The following is a 20,980-nucleotide window of genomic DNA, read 5'->3' as shown; positions in this document are numbered from 1 at the left end:
AATAGCTGTTATTGAAAAGGTAAGAGATTATAAATGCTGGCAAGGTTGTAGAGAAAAAGGAACCCTTGTGCACTGTTCGTGGGATTGTGAATTGGTTATAGCCACTGTAGAAAACAATGTGAAGATTCCTCAGAATTACTAGAACTATCATATGATCTAGCAATTCTGCTGCTGGGAATATATGCAGAGGAAATAAAAACACTATGTTGAAGAGATACCTGCATGCCCATGTTCATAGAGCATTATGTACAATAGCCAAGACATGGAAACAGCCTGAGTGTCCATTGATGAATGGATGGATAAAAATGTTCTGAGAGTATACACACACACATGAATAAATCAGCCATAAAAATAGAAGGGAATCCTACAATTTGCAACAACATGGATGGATCTTGAGGACATTACACTAAATGAAATAAGTCAGAGAAAGGCAAATACTGTATGATTTCACATGTGAGATCTAAAAAACAAACACAATAAATGCATAGAAAAAAAGAATCATTTACTGAAGATCAATGAGTTTGATTGTAGCTCTTGGTTTCCTCAAGCACCAGCATATTCCTCTAAAGGAGATATAAAAGCAGTCATTGTGATTGACTTGATCCTCAGTCAATTACAGAATTCAGTAAGTTCTGTAATGGTAAGTTCAGGAGTTTTCCTGCAAGAGAAATATATGCTTAGAGAAATCAAATTTGGGAAAATGAAGAGAAAAACTACCATACCGGTTACTATAAATAGTCTAGCAAGAGGAATGTAGAGCAATTATCCTATGAATTAAGGCAGACCAAAGTGGCTCAGATGGTAAAGAATCCGACCGCAATGCAGGAGACCTGGGATGGGAAGATCTGGAGGAGTGCATGGCAACACAATCCAGCATTTTTGCCTGGAGAATCCCCATGGACAGAGGAGCCTAGTGGGCTACAGTCCATGGAGTCGAGCTGAACACGACTGAGTGACTAAGCAGCAGCAGCAGCGGAGACATTCTAATTTCCTTGAGGAAGAACAAAAGTACAGAGTGGAAGTGGACCAAGAAGAGGAGAGCTATGACTATGAATTCTTACGTTAAGTCTTTGGACCCCAGAAGAGCCTATAGGAAATTCCATGGGGCAGAAAAGGTGGAGGGTAGATACAGTGGAGTTGATGTGAATCAGAGTCTGGTCAGAGGCATATAGACTGTTATTTGAGGCATAGAAAGAATAGAGTCTAGAACTGACCCTCTGGATTCAAGACTTAGCCCTGCTAGTTCCTAGCTCTGTTTCCTTGGGTAAGTTACATCCCTCTGTCTACTTATGCATCTTTGAATATGAAATGCAGCCAATAGCAACATCTTCCTCATGGTGGGCGCGGTGGGGAGCACAGGAGAGTGGGTATAGGCAAAGCATGTGACAGTGTAAGACACGTGGTTGACAGTGGTAACTGTTAGTCTTGCTTTGGCAGCTACCATATTCTTTATGATCTTGTCAAGAACAGAGTTTGGCGGGGAGCAGGGATAAATTGGGAGTTTGGGATTGAAATATAACACTACTGTACATAAAACTGATAACTAATAAAGACCTACTCTATAGCACAGGGAACTCTGCTCAATACTCTGTAATGGCCTATATGGGAGAATAATAAAAAAAAGAGTGGATATATATCTGTATTTAATTGATTCACCTTGCTGTACAACAGGAACTAACACAGCATTGTAAATCAACTATACTCCAATAAAGATTTAAAAATAAAGACAAACTGGGAAAAAGAAAACAGTTTCTGTTCTGCTTTGTTGAAAGACTGTGGGGAGGGGCCACTATTCATTCATTCATTCCCTTTCTCCTTATAGCCTAGCAAGCCATTTTAATGTGTGCAGTGTGTATCATTTTGTTTACATGTCTTTGTGCAAAATATATAATTGTGTTTGTTTATTTTTAACTTACATAATGTGTTAATTTTATTTTTCTGTCCCTTGCTTTTTCTCTTGCTGTAGTGTTTTGAGATCCATCATATTGCCAAGTATTGTTGTTTAGTCACTATCTCATGTCCAGCTTGTGTGACCCCATGGACTGTAGCCTGCCAGGCTCCTCTGTCCCTGGGATTTTCTGGGCAAGAACCCTAGGGTGGGCTGTGATTTCCTTCTCCAAGGGATTTTCCTGACCCAGGGATCAAAACTGGGGCTCCTGCATTGGCAGGTGGATTCCTTACCACTGCACTGCCTGGGAAGTCCCTGACAAGGGCTGTGGTCCAGATACAAGAGGAGGGGATTCAGCAGGATGATCTATGAATTGGCCTAGGTCAAAACCAATCTGACAGAGTAGAGATCATGTGACGTTTCTTTGTAGTTACCCCAAATAATGGAAGTGCCTGAGAATCTTTAGGATTTTTCTTTAGTGGAACTAGAGAATATTTAGGTCCATAGACCTTTTCTGGTGCTTAATATGTATTATTATTATTGTTCAATCATTAACTTGTGTCTGACTCTTTGTGACCCGAGATGGCTGGATGGCATCACCGACTTGATGGACGTGAGTTTGAGTGAACTCCGGGAGTTGGTGATGGACAGGGAGGCCTGGCGTGCTGTGATTCATTGGGTTGCAAAGAGTTGGACATGACTGAGCGATGAACTGAACTGAACTGCAGCATGCCAGGCTTCCCTGTCCTTCCCTATCTCCTGGAGTTAGCTCAAACTCATGTCCATTGAGTCAGTGATGCCATCCAACCTCTGCTATCCTCTGTCACCCCCTTCTCCTGCCCCTGTGTTTCCCAGCATCAGGGTCTTTTTCAGTGAGTTGGCTCTTCACATCAGGTGACTGAAGGATTGGAGCTTCTGCTTCAGCATCAGTCATTCCAGTTAATATTCAGGGTTGATTTCCTTTAATTGACTGGTTTGATCTCCTTGCTGTCCAAGGGACTCCCAAGAGTCTTCTCCAGCACCACTCTTTGAAAGCATCAGTTCTTCAGTGCTCAGCCTTCGGTGTGGTCCTACTCTCACATCTGTACATGACTACTGGAAAAACCATAGCTTTGACTATACAGACCGTTGTTGGCAAAGTGATGTCTCTGCTTTTTAATACACTGTCTAGGTTTGTCATAGCTGTTCTTCCAAGGAACAAGCGTCCTTTAATTTCATGGCTGCAGTCACCATCCGCAGTGATTTTGGAGCCCAAGAAAATGAAGTCTGTCACTGTTTTCAGTTTTTCCTCATCTATTTGCCATGAAGTGATGGGACCAGATGCCATGATCTTAGTTTTTTGAATGTTGAGTTTTAAGACAGCTTTTTCACACTGCTCTTTCACCTTCATTAAGAGACGTTTTTGTTCCTCTTTGCTTTCTGCTATTAGGGTGGTATCTTCTGCATATTTCTCCCAGAAGTCTTGATTCCAGCCTGGCATTTCGCATGACGTACTCTGCATATAAGTTAAATAAGCAGTATGACAGTGTAGAGCCTTGACATACTCCTTTCCCAATTTTGAACCAGTCCAATTTTTTTTTGAACCAGTTCAGTTTTGAGTATTACCTTACTATCATGTGAAATGAGCACAATTGTATGGTAGTCTGAACATTCTTTGGCATTGCCTTTCTTTGGGATTGGAATGAAAACAGATCTTTTCCAGTCCTGTGGCCATTGCTGAGCTTTCCAAATTTGCTGGCATATTGAGTGCAGCCCTTTCACAGCATCATCTTTTAGGATTTGAAATAGCTCAGCTGGAATTCCATCCCTCTGCTAGCTTTGTTCATAGTAATGCTTTCTAAGGCCCACTTGACTTCACATTCCACGATGTCTGGCTCTAAGTAAGTGACTACACCATTCTGGTTATCCGGGTCATGAAGACCTTTTTTGTACAGTTCTGTATATTCTATTGCCATCTCTTCTTAATCTCTTCTGCTAGGTCCTTGCCAAATAATATGTATGCTGATCTGTAAATCAGATGAGCCTTGTGAATTGAGATTGTCAGAAGAGGCTGTCATAAAAGTATTACAAAATTATGTCTTTTTAACCTGTGTTCCCTTCCACACATGTCATTTTCTCTTCTATTAATTGATTAATTAATTATTATTATTTTGACTGCACTGGGTCTTCACGGCTACACACAGTCTTTCTCTAGTTGTAGCACGTCGGGGCTACTCTGTAGTTGCAGTGTATGGTCTTCTCATTGCCATGGCTTCTCTTGCTGCAGAGCATTGGCTCTAGGGTTCCCGGGCTTCAGTAGTTGTGGTGCATGGGCTCAATAGTTGTAGCACAAGGGCTTTCTTACGGCATGTGGAATCTCCCAAACCAGAGATCAAACCTGTGTCCACTGCATTGGTAGGCGGATCCTTAACTACTGGACCACCAGAGAAGTCCTTCATGTTCTATTCTAAGATAATTGGTCCCAGTCCCGTTTCCATGCCTCATAAAGCTACAAAAATCTCTTTGGCATTAGCTGAGTTCTTGCTTGTACTCTATGACCCTAGAGTCAAAGACACAGTATCAAAGTGTGATCTGTTTACTCTCAGAAAAAAATAGAGGAAGGAAATGTGAGAAACACTGCACTATAAGATAGGCATGAAAGGTTCATGGTATCATTATTTCTAACTTTATGTATGTTTGAAATTTTTCATAACAAATCTTTAAAGTCCTCTAGAACAAGGAACTCCTAACTCTATCTGGTTTACTCCCCAAAATGAAAAATAAAAGTGATTTTACTTACACATGGTCCATCATGCAGTTTAATTATGTTAAGTTTTTCATATCTGTAAGAAATTATATTTCAAAATGATTACTTTTATGATATATCACAAATTATATCTAAATTTGACATGATAATCTTTAGCTAAGTTTGAGGAGACATTTAGCTAATAGTGATTTCTTATTTAATAAGTGATTTTAAAATATCTACTATATGTTTATTTGTCAAAGAGGGTGAGTGTATAAAACATATTCAGTCTGAAATCAAATATAGAAAATTGAAAGTAATCTTGAGTATTTAAGTAGAAATGCAGGAAGCGAATGTGCAATACAGTTAAATTATCCATTTGATGAAAGGTAATGGCAACCCATTCTTGCCTGGAAAATCCCAGGGGTGGAGGAGCCTGGTAGGCTGCAGTCCATGGGGTCGCTAAGAGTAGGACACGACTGAGCGACTTCACTTTGACTTTTCACTTTCATGCATTGGAGAAGGAAATGGCAACCCACTCCAGTGTTCTTGCCTGGAGAATCCCAGGGACGGGGGAGCCTGGTGGGCTGCCACCTATGGTGTCACACAGAGTCAGACATGACTGAAGCTACTTAGCAGCAGCAGCAGCAGCAGCAGCAAAGACATTACTACTGACCTTACAGAAATAAAAATGGTTACAAGGGAAGGCTATGAACAGTTGTACATCAGCTGGTTAGATAACCTAGATGAAATGAACAAATTCCTATAAACACACATTACCTAAACTGACTCAAGAAGAAATAGAAAATATCAACAGGACATATATCAAGTAAAGAGATTGAATCAGTTATTGAAAACCTCCTAAAAAAGAGAAACTCAGGACCAAATGGCTTCTTTAGAGAATTCTATCAAATACTTAAAGATTTGATACCATTTCTTTTCAAACTCTTCCAAATAGTAGAAGAAGAAGATTACTGATTGATTTTGTGAAGCTAGAATTACCTTAATAGCAAAGACAGACATCACAAAAAAAGAAAACTACAGACTAATATCCCATCTGAATATAGATACAGAAAATGTCAGCTAAACACTGGCAACATTATTTAGCTGGCTTAAAACTCAACTTTCAGAAAACTAAGATCATGGCATCCGGTCCCATCCCTTCATGGCAAATAGATGGGGAAACAATGAAAACAGTGACAGACTTTATTTGGGGGGGGGCTCCAAAATCTCTGCAGATGGTGACTGCAGCTATGAAATTAAAAAACGCTTGCTCCTTGGAAGAAAAGCTATGACCAACCTAGACAGCATACTAAAAAGCAGAGGCATTACTTTGCCCACAAAGGTCCATCTAGTCAAAGCTATGGTTTTTCCAGTAGTTATGTATGGATGTGAGAGTTGGACTATAAAGAACGCTGAGCACGAAGAATTTATGCGTTTGAACTATGGTGTTGGAGAAGACTTGAGAGTCCCTTGGATTGCAAGGAGATCCAACCAGTCCATCCTAAAGGAAATCAGTCCTGAATATTCATTGGAAGAACTGAAGCTGAAACTCCAAAATTTTGGCCACCTGACATGAGGAACTGACTCATTAGAAAAGACCCTGATGCTGGGAAATACTGAAGGCAAGAGGAGAAGGGGTCAGAGGATGAGATGGTTGGATGGCATTACCCATTCGATGGACATGAGTTTGAGTAAACTCCACAAGTTGGTGATGGAGAGGGAAGTCTGGCGTGCTGCAGTCCTTGGGGTCACAAAGAGTCGGACATGATCGAGCAACTGAACTGAACTGAAATACTGACAAACTGAATATAATAGCATATTAAAAGGTCTATACATCATCACCAAGTGGGTTTATCCCATGAATGCAGGGTGGCTCAATCTAAAAATATAAGCCAGTGTACTGCTGCTGCTACTGCTGCTAAGTCGCTTCAGTCGTGTCCGACTCTGTGTGACCCCATAGACGGCAGCCCACCAGGCTTCCCTGTCCCTGGGATTCTCCAGGCAAGAACACTGGAGTGGGTTGCCATTTCCTTCTCCAATGCAGGAAAGTGAAAAGTAAAAGTGAAGTCGCTCAGTCGTGACCGACTCTTAGCGACCCCATGGACTGCAGCCCACCAGGCTCCTCCGTCCATGGGATTTTCCAGGCAAAAGTACTGGAGTGGGGTGCCATTGCCTTCTCCCAAGCTAGTGTACTAACATCATATTAAAAGAATGAAGCAAAAGAGTCACATGCTTATCACATTCATATTAAAAAAAAAACATCATTTCAGCATCAGTAATTAACATGGATATGCAGTTCAAAACCACAGTCAGATATTACCTGACATCTGTCAGAATGGCTGTCATCAAAAAGAATCCAAATAACAGATATTGACAAAGATGGGGAGAAAAGGGAACATTTGGGCACTGTTGGTGGGAATGTAAATTGGTGCAGCCACTATTTAAAATAGTATGGGAGTCTCTTTAAAAAAATTTAAAATATGACCCAGCATCTGACCATATGACCCAGCATTTCCACTCCTCAGTGTGATTAACAAAAAAAAAAACAACAATAATTTGAAAGGATACATGTACCCCAGTGTTCATAGCAGCAGTATATACAATTGCTAAGACATGGAAGCCACCTAAGAATTTTATCAACAGATGAATGGATAAAGAAGCTGTGGTATACATATGCAATGAAATGATACTCAGCCACACACACACAAAAAAGAATGAAATTTTGCCATTTGCAACAACATGGATGGACTTGGAGAGCATTATGCCAAGTGAAATAAGTCAGAGAGAGAAAGACAAATATTGTATGATATCACTTATATGTAGAATCTAAAAAATTACAACAAACTAGTGAATGAAACAAACACAAAAAAAAAACTGTCACAGATACAGAGAACAGACTAGTGGTCATCAGTGGGGAGAGGGAAGGGGTGACAGACAAAGTAGGGGTAAGGGGGAAAGAGAACTATTATGGGAGGATGTGAAACCATGTGTGTGAAACTTAAAACCTGTTATGCAGTATAGAATTTAAAGACTCATTCAATGACAATTATATTTAATTGAAAAAACAAAAATCTGAAAAAACCCACAACCCAAAATCCAATACCCTTTCATAATAAAATTACTCAGAAAACTAGGAATTGAAGAGAAACTCCTCAATATAACAAAGAACATTTATGAAAATCCCACATCTAACATTCCACTCAATAGTGAAAGCTTGAACCAGAGCATTCGAAAGAAAAAAAAAAGAGAATTCCAAAATTTTATATTATTTTCAATTATACTTCAATAAAGCTGGGGGGAAAAGCCATCCAAACTGGAAAGGAAGAAGTAAAACTTTATATTTGAAGATGACATGGTTCTATGTATAGAAAATCTCAAAGAATTCCTATAAAAATTATTAAAGGTAATAAACAGCAATATTTCAGAATATAAGAACACAGGAAAATCAACTGTGTTTCTATAAACCAACAAAGAACAATCTGAAAATAAAATTAATTTAAACATTGCATTTACAATATCATTCAAAAACTAAGATACCTGAAAATAAATTTAACCCAGGAGGTTAAAGACTGTGCACTGGATGCTACAAAACATTGCCGAAAAGAAATGAAAGAAGGCCTAAATAAATGGAAAGCTCTTCCATCCTCATGGGTTAGAAAACTTCATATTGTTAAAATGCTTATACTACTCAAAGCAGTTGACAAATTCAATGTAATCCTTATCAAAATCCCAGTGGCCTTTTTTTTTTCAGAAGTGGAAAAGACTACCTTCAAATTTATATGGAGTTGCAAAAGACCTGAGTAAGCAGAACCATTTTGAGGGGGAAAAAAAGTTGGGAGGACCCCACATTCCTGATCTCAAAACTGTTTGCAAAGATAATCAGTGTTGTAGTACCAACATCAGGTTAGACAGAGAATAATGGAATAGAAACGAGAATCCAGAAATAAACCCAACATCTAAGGCCAACTGATTTTTAGCGAGAGTGCCAAGACTATTCAATGGGAAAAGAATAGTCTCTTCAAAAAGTGGCACTGGGGCAACTAGATAATTGTATACAAAAGAATGAGGTGGACCCCTATCTCACACATAAAGTTTTTGTTGGCAGAGACTGGAAGAAGGCTTCCCAGGTGGCTCAGTGGCAAAGAATCCGCCTGCCAATGTAGGAGACACAGCTTTGATCCCTGGTCAGGGAAGATCTCATATGTCACGGGGCAACTAAGCCTGTGTGCCACAACTAATAATCCTGTGCCCTAGAGCCCAGGAACTGCAAGTGCTGAAGCCTGTGCACCCGAGAGCCTGTGATCTACAATGAGAGAAGCCACCAAAACGAAAAGCCTGTGCACCACAACTAAAGAGTAGCCCTGACTCGCCCCAACTGGAGACAAGCCTGCACAGCAACGAAGACCCAGCACGGCCAAAAATAAATAAACAAATACTTTTTAAAAAGAAGACTGGTAGATTGATCGGTTTTAGCCATTTAAGACAATTTCTGTTCAATCTTTAGGAGACCCCTAAAACAATTAAATGGGACCTGTGTAGTGACTATACATGACCAAAACATGCAAGCTTCACAGAATTATTCCAGAAGTCATTAAACTAACAGCAACAGTAACAAACCTTGGAGAGCGGAGAGAATCTGATTTCCAGGGTTGTGATTATTATACTCCTCCAGTTTTCAACAACAAAATTATGACACAAAGAACCGAGGAAGTACAGCACATATACAGGATTAAAAAGCAGCCAAGGACTCAGGAAGGTCATATGTTGGACTTAGAAGACAGATACTTTGCCCAGCTACCTCATCTTCTTCATCAGGCTTTTGTTCTTTGGCCTGAGGGAGCTTAAGGATAACCTTCATCTGTGGTCACAAGACCTGAATGCTGTGGCTACTTGCACTACTGAGTTTGTTCCACTTGATCTTTGTCCAGGCCAGACATAGCACAGTCACTTCAGTGGGTTTTTGGTTCTGTCTGAATGGGATCACATTGGGGAGCATAGAGAGGGATAGAAGAAATGGAGGAGCAATAGTGGAGCAGTCTCTGGAAGGAAGATCTAATCAGTTGAAAGTGTTCCAAGGAGGCCATTCCTATCCTGGCCACTTTTAGCCTCTTGACTTGAGAGAAAGGAGAGTAAAAAAAAAAATTAAGACTTACAGAATTCTGTAGCAGAGGTGGCATTCCCCACTGTAGGTAATGTGGTCACTGCCACATATGGAGTCTGTTGGCCTGAGGTAGGCTAAAATCCAGCACTTATTCATATTCTTAGTGCATTCAGCCTGAAGGTGAGACACAGACACTGCATCAGAGCCCTTTATCTGGCTCCTTTAGCCTTGATTGCTGGGAGCAGGGGAGAAGCATGGAATACAGAGCAATAGACCAGGAGCTTGGAGAGCAGGCTTCAGAAATCTCAGTACTTGACCCCTGGTGCTCACCACCAACAGTATGTATATAACATAACATAACACATGTAATCTGTAGACTCCCCAGTCTGGGCTATAAATTCCTTTTTAGGATGAAATTCCCTGCCTCACTAATTACAAAATGTGATTGTTAGGTTTCAGAGATTAGAATATGCTTATGAACATTTCTGGTTGACTTGTATGGTGCTTCAGATAACAGTAGGCTCAGACTTATTACAGGAGAGTTACAATTTAGAAGGTAGGGGACAGAGAGAATGAGAGCCTCACTTGATCTGTGGGAGGCAAGATGTATGTCTCAGCATATCTAAGTTGAAAGAATGTCCACCTCAGCATAGGACAGACCTGAATTTGAGCCACAACTTCCTCATTCATTTAATGGTACAAAATACTTGCCTTCTATCCCACAAGAGAGTTGTATGAACTGATTGGGGTTTATACTCAGGAACATATAGAAGGCACTACATAGAGTTAGTGACTCAGCTGTTGTTGTGGGGTTATCCCCACACACGTTTTCTCTGGCCCTTGCCTCCCAGAAAAATGAGCCGAGACCATCAGGGAAACTGTTTCTCCTCTCCATTCCTGAGCTTGGGAAGCAAGGAAGCAGAGCTTACCTTTGTCTTTTCTAGGTCAGTCCCTCTGTCCATAGGAAGAGGAAAGTCTGGAAAACAAAAGCATATTCAAAAGAGTTGCCTCTCTGTCTTCTGCCCTTAAAGGTAAAAGTGAGGATGAAGGAGACCTGGTTGGCACCCAGGAAGCATCAGATCCCATCAGGAGAGGCAGAGGTTCCTCTTGATGCATGCTGCCCTCCAAAGGGGGACTCAGAGGAGCAAAGAATCAGGAAACTTCTGTCCCCTCCTCTTTGTAAAGAAGAGATCTTAATTCTGACCCTTCCCCTTCACAGGTAAATAACAACTTCTACAATCATTCTCTGTTCTTTTTAGAAAACACACTGTAAGTTATATGAAGTAGTTATATTGAGATACCTTAAAAGATGCTGGGTTACATATTCTTGATCCAAAACAGTCTTTGCAGTTACACACACACACACACACATATAATACTTATATAGTTTTATATAATTATATTAATTTTGTGTAGTTATATAATTATAATGATCTGATAATATAAAATATAATATATTGTCAACTCTCTCTATAATATATGTATCTTTATCAGATATCATTCATATACCATAGAATTCACCTATTTAAAGTGTATAGTTGAGGACTTCCCTGGTGGTCCAGTGGTTAACAATCTGCATGCCAAAGAAGGGAACATGGGTTCCATCCGTGGTCTGCGAAGATTCCACATGCCACGGAGGAGCAAAGCCTGTGTGCCACAACTACTGAGCCCACGCTCCAGAGCCCGTGAGTCACGACTACTGAAGGCGGCGTACCTAGAGCCTGTGCTCAGTGACAAGAGAAGCCACCACGTTGAGGAGCCTGCACACTGGCTCTCTGCAACTAGAGAAAGCTTGCATGCAGCAACAAAGACCCAGCACAATCAAAAATAAATAAAAATTTAAAGTATACAATTCAGTGGTCCTTAGTATATTCACAGAGGTGTGCAACCATCAGTCACTTTTAGAACATGTTCATCACCCTCAAAAGAAACCCTGTACCCAACAGCAGGCTCTTCTCATTCCTCCCTTCCCCCAACCCAGACAACTCTAATCTACTTTCTGTCTGTTCTGGACACTTCAGACAAATGGAATCACACAATATGTAGTCTTTCCTTTCTATCTCTTTCACTTAGTGTGGTAAAGGTGTATCCATGTTATCGCATGCATCAATACTTCATTCCTTTTTATAATTAAATAATATTCTGTTGTATGTATATACTGTATTTTGCTTATCCATTAATCAATTAATGGACATTTTAATTGTTTTCACTCTTTGGCTATTATGAATAAGGCTGCAGTGAGGCGAATGTGATAACCACAACAGTATGGAAACTTGATACACTGCTGTGAATATACTTTTTTTCCCCCCTGCACCACATGAGATCTTAGTTCCCTGACTAGGAATCAAACCCAGGCCCCCGGCAGTGGAAGCTCAGAGTCCTCACCCAACTGGACTGCCAAGGAATTCCTATGTGCCTTTTTATTGTGGTCATGTGTTTTTATTTCCCTTAGATATATACCTAAGAGTGGAGTTTCTGGGTTATAAGGTGAACTTTGGAGGAACTTCTGGATTATTTTCTAAGGTAGCCACACCATTTTACATCCCCACCAGCATTATATGAGAATTCCATTTTCTTCACATCTTTGTTAATGTTTGTTATTATCTCTCTTTTTGATAGATGCTTTACAAATATTTTCTCCCATTTTCTAGGCAGTCTTCCACTTTATTGACATCTTTGTTGGTATCCTTTACATCACTAAAATGTTTAATTTGATGAAATGCAACTGATTTTATTTTTTGCCACCCTGTGCAGCATGCAGGATCTTAGTTCCCTGATCAGGGATTAAACCTGTGCCCCCTGCATTGGGAATGTGGAGTCTTAACTACTGGACCACCAGGGAAACCCCTGATCTATTGTTTTGTTCCTTTTTATTTATAATGCAGGCTTTTTTTAATTAACAAATTTTTATTTATTTTTGGCTGTACCGGGTCTTACTTGTGGCATGGAGGATTCTCAATCTTTATTGCCGCATGTACAATCTTTAGTTGTGTAGCAATATGTGGGATCTAGTTCCCTGACCAAAGATTGAAACTGGTTTCCCTACATTGGGACTGTGGAGTCTTAGCCACTGGACCACCAAGGAAATCCCTGAATTTTCTTTTTTTTTTTTTAGTAGTTGCACTGTGGCTTACTGTTTTTATCTTAGCTTATCAGAATGTACTTCAGATTTGTACTATTTTAATTCAAGTGAGATATAGAAATGTTACTCCTATATAGCTCTGTCCTTCCTTTTATTACATTGTTGTGATACACATTACATTTATATTAGTCACAAACCCAACAATAAATTGCTATAATTATTATACAATTCCATGTCTTTTAAGGAAGCTTAGAGAAGAAAGGAGAGTGAGTATATATTTAGTGAATTTGTAATATTAATGCTTTATTCACCATTTCTGGTTCTCGTCCTTTGTTCCTGTGGATTTACCATCTAGTGTCATTTCCTTGTACCAATACAGCTTTGTTTTCAACCACCAATTTTGATACCAGTAGCACTGTGTGAATCCTTCCTTTCTGGGGGTTCAGTGTCTGCGTGACTCTGAAGAATTAGACTTAAATAAAACAGGAAAGCATTTCTACTGTACTTCTATCTTTTCCACGATCTTGAATATACAGCAGAAAATGTGAGCAAAGTAAGGACACGGAACTCACCAACTGCGAAGGCAGCCCACATGGAGAGGACCAGAAGAAGAATGGCGCTAGGGAAGACCCCCTTCATGGTGGCAGAAGAACTGTGGAATTACGGAGATTTTGACAGTAAGACAGAAACACACACAACATACAAATTCTCATAGAGATCCATCATTAACCAGGAAATGAAGTCTAAATATTTAATGTTTTTTCTTTCCTTGGGTTATTTGGAATGAATTGTGTCTGATGCAATTACATTGCCTAGTTCATTTCCCTGGAGTAATTGGTCATGAGAAAAAAAAATCTCAAAAATAGAATTTTAGAAGGTAATATATGTATATGTGGGTCTATTCCTGGACTCTCTTCTGTTCTATCTATAGAACAGCTCTATACAAGAGCTCAAACCATACTATTTTAATTATTATGGCTCCATGATAATGTCAACTGAAATAAAAACACACAACATAAAAGCTGTGAGTTTCAGTTTTATTTGCAGGCTTACTGAGGACTATAATCTGGGAGAGAGCCTCTCTGATAGCTCTGAAGAACTGCTCTGAAGTGGTAAAGGGGTAAGTCAGCATATATGTGATTTTGGCAAAGGAGTATGTGCCATCCAGCACACATCTTGGTGGAAGTTGGCGCTACCCATGAGGAGATGTCTCAGTTAATGATTTTAGTGCTTCTCTAAGTATGGGAAGGTGCCAGACATTGAGTTCATAAAATTTTCTCCTGAAAATATCTACCTATCTGAAAGCCTGTTCTGCCAGTTTCCCCAGAACACAGAGTGCCTCATTTCTGATCTTCACCCTAAACTCCTTTCGGGGTGTGTGAAGATCAGTGACTGCAATGGCTAATGAGTCAATCCTTGTAGATCAAGCAGATGGCAGGCAACACTCTTTTGTATATAAATCCTCCAGCTTTGTACTTCTTTATTTTTACCTTTTTACCTAAAACAAAATGTATGAGATTTATCTGTATAGGGGTTTGGATTCAAAGATTCAGAATAAATGTGTCACCTGGCTACCTTAAAAAAATAGAATTTTAGAATATGTCAGGATTTCCCTGGTGGCACAGTGCATGAGAGTCCACCTTCAATGCTAGCGACACTAGTTTGATCCCTGGTCTGGACAGAGGATGAGATGGCTGGGTGGCATCACCGACTCGATGGACGTGAGTCTGAGTGAACTCCGGGAGTTGGTGATGGACAGGGAGGCCTGGCGTGCTGCGATTCATGGGGTTGCAAAGAGTCGGACATGACTGAGCGACTGAACTGAACTGAACTGGGAAGATTGCACATGTCACAGAGCAACTAAGCCCATGTACCACAACTACCGAGCCCGAGATCTAGAGCCTGTGAGCTGCGACTACTGAAGCCTGTGCATCTAGATAGAGCCTGTGCTTCACAGCAAGAGAAGCCACCACAATGAGAAGCCTGTGCACCGCAATGAAGAGCAGCCCCCGCTGTCTCAACTAGAGAAAGCCCATGCATAGCAACAAAGATCCAGTGCAACCAAAAAAAAAAATAAAACACCTGGGAAAAAATCTTAAAAAAAAAAGAAGATGATGCCAGAAAAATAGGTAGTAAAGAATATCTGCAGGAGATCCTTTGGTAAAGCATCAGCACCAAGACTTTTTCAATGACCTGTTTTAAAGTTGAGATTTATTTCTGAGGTAAGAACAGCAGTCACTAGAAAGTGCAGTGACATATGTGAGTCAACAGACAATAAGAAATGGTAACATTCAAAACACTGAATACTCACTTGCATATCCTTAATCTTCCATTATATGATGACTTTTGTGTTAATACTTTAACCTATAACATTACTGAAGTGAAAACCATAGCATATTTATCAGCAGCTTACTGGCATTATTGAAAATACTACAGTACAAGCCAATTGACTTCATCTATAGGTTTTTATACATTTTCCAGGGAAATTATATATCTAGGTAGCTTCTGCCCAAGACCTTCCCTGAATAAAACCAAATAATAAATAATGTAACTCTCTTCCTACTCAAAAGTTTGCAAATTATTAAGTCCACCTTACCTACTGTACTTCCACAGTTGCTCATAGAAACTTGCTGGACAAAATGTTCTTTATTTCCTCCTGTTGATAATGAAATAAGGGGGCGTGTGCACACATGTGTGTGTGTTGGCTGGAGGGGTATAACTGTCTTTTTAAGGTTGCAGTGCCTAGCAGCAGAACAGAGTGAACTGTGAAACAAAGAACGTTGCTCCCTATCCAGTTCTACAAGTATAAAGTTAGCCACTGTAGTTGCTGACCAACGTTGCACTTGGAGGAATTCAGGATGAAAAAGGATGAGGAACTCTGTGCTTTGGACAAGCAGAACCCTTAGATAGTTAGATATAGATCTTAAGAAGAATTTTAATGAACCCACAGTCTTGCATCTTTCCATACATAGAAAAGCACTTAAAAAATGATTAGCTTGAGTTATTTATTCTTTGTGAATAGAAGTAATCTATAACCAAGATGTATGCTGGACTGCATATATTTTCTAGCCAAACTTCATATGTAGGGACTTCCCTCATGGCTCAGTGGTAAAGAATCCACCTGCCTATGCAGGGGACATGGGTTTGATCCCTGTTCCAGGAAGGTCCCACGTGCTGTGGAGCAACTAATTCTGTGCACCAGTTATTGAGCCTGTGCCCTAGAGTCTGGGAGCCACAACTACTGAGCCCACCTGCCTCAATTACTGAAGCCCACATGCCCTAGAGCCCATGCTCTGCAACAAGAGAAGTCTTTACAATGAGAAGCCTGAGCACCACAACTAGAAAGTAACAGCAGCTCTCCACGAGTAGAGAAAGCCCATGCAACAATAAAGACCCAGCAAAACTACAAAAAAATACATAATAAATGATTGCTTAAAAATCATATAAAAGTTAACTTCTTTGTCTGTTTCTTCAGAGCAGTCCCCTCAGAGCTGATGAGAGGCTGTCTCCCAGGCTCTAGTCCTCAGTAAGGTCCATGAATAAAATATAAACTCACAGCTCTTATGTTGTGCATTTTTCTTTAGGTTGACAAAACTTTAAAGTTGGGAAGTGTAGGCACAATTCAAATCTATTTCTTCCAGCTCCAAATTCTATATACCTAAATCTCTTGAGTTGCTGTCTCAGTTTCCTGAGGGTGATGTGTACTATCCACTTCACTCTAAAATATAGCTGTTCTTGCCAAACTATTTTAGAGGTATGTCAAATCCAATTTTTAAATTCTTACATTTTTATCTGTATTGCAGTTATATTCAGGACAGCTTCAGATATTTGCACAATACTATAAATTGCTACATTTGCACGTGCTGTTAATTATTTTATCAACAGTCAAATCTATGTATTCACTTTATCAAAACATTTAGAATGTTTTAGTTTTATGCTGGTAGCTTACTGAGGACTAAGCCTGGGAGACAGTCTCTCAGATAGCTCAGAAGAACTCCCCTAAAGTGATAGAAGAGGGGCCAGTTGTATGTATGAATTTTGGGGCTGAGAAATGCATGCAGTCAGTCATAAAAAGTTTACTGCTAATCACATAATGTATCTCAAGTTAATGATTTCATCACTTTTCTGGAATCTAGGGTCATTGAAATTCTTCCTTAGATATGCATCTTAACTATTTCAGTTCAGCTCAGCCACTCAGTCATGTCTGACTCTTTGCGACCCCATGGACTGCAGCACATCAGGCTTCCCTCTCCATCACCAACTTCTGGAGCTTGCTCAAACCTATGTCCATCGAGTCAGTGATGCCATCCAACCATCTCATCCTCTGTCGTCCCCTTTTCCTCCCGCCTTCAATCTTTCCCAGCCTCAGGATTTTTTCCAATGAGTCATTTCTTCACATCAGGTGGCCAAAGTGTTGGAGTTTCAGCTTCAGCATCAGTCCTTCCAATGAGTATTCAGGACTGATTTCCTTTAGGATCGACTGGTTTGATCTCCTTACTGTCCAAGGGACTCTCAAAAGTCTTCTCCAACATCACAGTTCAAAAGCATCAGTTCTTCGGTGCTCACCTTTCTTTATGGTCCTACTCTCACATCCATACATGACTACTGGAAAAACCATAGCTTTGACTAGATGGACCTTTGTTGGAAAAGTAATGTCTGCTTTTTAATATGCTTAACTATTTAGGGGCTCATATATCTAAAACACAGAATGCTTCATTCTGAATTCCTTTCAGGATATACTATAGGTTAGCAACTGCACTGGCTAATGACTTAATCCTTGTAAAACTACAATAGTGGGCAGCATTTTTTGTTTTGTTTTGTTTCATTTTACAGTACCCTCTGAGTCTAAGATAAGTGGATGAAGGATGGCAGTCAGATCTTGCTAGAAATCTGGATTCAAAGTCCACTTCCCAATAGGCTATAAGAAGTGGAGGGAAGAGAAAAGATTGCTTCTTCATGTCTAGGAGGTGCACAGTGAGGAAGTCAGCCTTGAAAGCCAGAAGGGTCCTCACAATAGCTCTTTGCTCCTATATCTAGCACTATCACCTTAGGAAATAAGAAGTCCCTTCTACTGAGATAACCTCTGGTGCAACCCTTCCTGCCTCATAACATGATATCTTCCATTATTTCAATCCCTTGTCTTGCTTTATTTATCTTTATTTCAATGACATCCTGATAATTTGATTGGGAATGCATTCATTGATTTGTTTAGTGTTTATTCCCACCACTGGATCAGATGGTAAGCTCCTTAAAGGAGTTGATACTATTTTGTTACTACCATTCTAGGCATCTTTTCTGAGGTTTGAAATTGGAACACAAGAATTTTAGTGACCTATAGGCAAATCATGATAATAGTGGATGAGATATATTCTAGTTCTTATCCTTCTGAAACATGTTTAAATTTTCCTCCAGACTTACTCTAATGCCCATATATTTTACTTATGCTAATTGAATACTTGTGCATTCTTCAAAACCAAGCTTTTAAGATGGGTTCTAATCACAGATTCCCTGTATTTCCCACCCAATTAAGCGAGCAAGTAGGTAGAAGCCAATAAGGATGGACAGTACTTGCCTGGGGCTCAGTTTTCAGACAGTTTAGTCAGTGTTGCATGGCTGGTTTTTCATATGAATGATGAGTCAGGAACTGCTTAGCTTATTAAATTGAAAAAAAAAAAAAACCAGTAAAAAGGACAGAGTAAAGAGAGCTGAAGGAAACTTTTTAAAAATTTTATTTATTTTTAACTGAGGGATAATTGCTTTACAATATTGTGTTGGTTTCTGCCATACATCAACATGTATTGGCCATGCTGCTGCTGCTGCTGCTGCTGCTAAGTCGCTTCAGTTGTGTCCGACTCTGTGTGACCCCATAGACGGCAGCCCACCAGGCTCCCCTGTCCCTGGGATTCTCCAGGCAAGAACACTGGAGTGGGTTACCATTTTCTTCTCCAATGTGTGACAGTGAAAAGTGAAAGTGAAGTCGCTCAGTCATGTCCGACTCCTAGCAACCCCATGGACTACAGCCTACCAGGCTCCTCCATCCATGGGATTTTCCAGGCAAGAGTACTGGAGTAGGGTGCCATTGCCTTCTCCGTGTATTGGCCATAGATATATATATATATCCGTTCCCTCTTGAGCCTCCCTCCCACCTCCCACACATTTTATTCTTGAATGCTTACTGTAGTATGAGCATGTTATCAAAAATTCTGGTATGTATATAAATACAAAATATTGTTTTAAATAAAACTTCACATGACGCATGAAATTATTACCAAAATTTAATGTTTTATTTAAACAGCCATATGAAATTCCATAGTATTGATCACTGTGAATCAAGAATGTCAGACCCTTAAGAACTGCTGAAGTGTTACCTAATCCAAGCCAGTCATTTGACACACGAAAAAACTGAGACTCCAATGAGAAAAACACAGGTCATGAGATATGAAAACTCATTTTCCCTCCCAGGTGTCCAGGTTTCAGTGAATCATAGTAAATATTCCTTTTGTTGTTGTTGTTTCTAATCAATGAATATAGTAAAGTTGCAGGATATAAAATTAACACACAGAAATCCCTTGCATTCCTATACACTAACAATGAGAAAACAGAAATTAAGGAAACAATTCCGTTCAACATTGCAACAAAAAGAATAAAATACTTAGGAATAAATCTACCTAAAGGAACAAAAGACCTATATATAGAAAACTATAAAACACTGGAGAAAGAAATCAAAGATGACACAAATAGATGGAGAAATATACCATGTTCATGGGTCAGAAGAATCAATATAGTGAAAATGAGTATATTACCCAAAGCAATCTATAGATTCAATGCAATCCCTATCAAGCTACCAATGGTATTTTTCACAGAACTGGAACAAATAATTTCACAATTTGTATGGAAATACAAAAAAACCTCTAATAACCAAAGCAATCTTGAGAAAGAAGAATGGAACTGGAGGAATCAACCTGCCTGACTTCAGGCTATTCTACAAAGCTACAGTTATCAAGACAGTATGGTACTGGCACAAAGACAGAAATATAGATCAATGGAACAAAATAGAAAGCCCAGAGATAAATCCACACACATATGGACACCTTATCTTTGACAAAGGAGACAAGAATATGCAATGGAGAAAAGACAATCTTTTTAACAAGTGGTGCTGGGAAAACTGGTCAACCACTTGCAAAAGAATGAAACTAGAACACTTTCTAATACCATACACAAAAATTAACTCAAAATGGATTAAAGATCTGAATGTAAGACCAGAAACTATAAAACTCCTAGAGGAAAACATAGGCAAAACACTTTCTGACATAAGTCAATCACAGCAGGATCCTCTATGACCCACCTCCCAGAGTAATGGAAATAAAAGCAAAAATAAACAAATGGGACCTAATTAAACTTAAAAGCTTTTGCACAATGAAGGAAACTACAAGCAAGGTGAAAAGACAGCCTTCAGAATGGGAAAAAATAATAGCAAATGAAGCAACTGACAAAGAATTAATCTCAAAAATATACAAGCAGCTCCTGCAGCCCAATTCCAGAAAAATACGCAACCCAATCGAAAAATGGGCCAAAGAACTAAACAGACATTTCTCCAAAGAAGACATACAAATGGCTAACAAACACATGAAAAGATGCTCAACATCACCCATTGAAAAATAATTGCTTTACAGAATTTTGTTGTTTTCTGTCAAACCTCAATATGACCCAGCCATAGGTATACATGTATCCCCTCTCTTTTGAACCTTCCTCCCATCTCCCTCCCATCCCACCCCTCTAGGTAGATACAGAGCCCCTGTTTGAGTTTCCTGAGCCATACGACAAATTCCCGTTGGCTATCTATTTTACATATGGTAATATAGGTTTCCATGTCACTCTTTCTGTACATCTCACCCTCTCCTCCCCTCTCCCCATGTCCATAAGTCTATTCTTTATGTCTGTTTCTCCATTACTGCACTGTATATAAATTCTTCAGTACCATTTTTCTAGATTCTGTGTGTTAGAATATGATATTTATCTTTCTCTTTCTGACTCACTTCACTCTGTATAATAGGTTCCAGGTTCATCCACGTCATCAGAACTGACTCAAATGTGTTACTTTGTATGGCTGAGTAATATTCCATTGTGTATATGTACCACAACTTCTTTATCTAATCATCTGTCGATGGACATCTAGGTTGC

General features: G+C 39.6%; 1 protein-coding gene across 2 annotated transcripts; it reads right to left on the bottom strand.

Annotated features, from left to right (window-relative positions):
• Positions 1-481: 481 nt before the first annotated feature.
• Positions 482-15,466, bottom strand: SPINK8 (serine peptidase inhibitor Kazal type 8 (putative)). 2 transcript variants are annotated; one of them, XM_024983180.2, is made up of 6 exons: positions 15,396-15,466; positions 13,372-13,451; positions 10,647-10,693; positions 9,770-9,891; positions 4,668-4,710; positions 482-658 (listed from the first exon to the last, which is right to left on the bottom strand). In XM_024983180.2, exons 2-6 carry the CDS (start codon positions 13,436-13,438, stop codon positions 647-649), a joined length of 291 nt encoding a protein of 96 aa, XP_024838948.1. In that variant the 5' UTR covers positions 13,439-13,451; positions 15,396-15,466; the 3' UTR covers positions 482-646. The 2 variants fall into 2 exon arrangements, with proteins under 2 accessions (XP_024838948.1, XP_024838947.1); XM_024983179.2 differs by having other exon boundaries at positions 482-563.
• Positions 15,467-20,980: the final 5,514 nt, after the last annotated feature.

The sequence above is a fragment of the Bos taurus genome, chromosome 22 (assembly GCF_002263795.3).
Source record: "Bos taurus isolate L1 Dominette 01449 registration number 42190680 breed Hereford chromosome 22, ARS-UCD2.0, whole genome shotgun sequence".
Taxonomy (NCBI): domain Eukaryota; kingdom Metazoa; phylum Chordata; class Mammalia; order Artiodactyla; family Bovidae; genus Bos; species Bos taurus.
The sequence above is the reverse complement of the archived record's forward strand: the minus strand, read 5'-3'. Positions and strand labels throughout refer to the sequence as shown.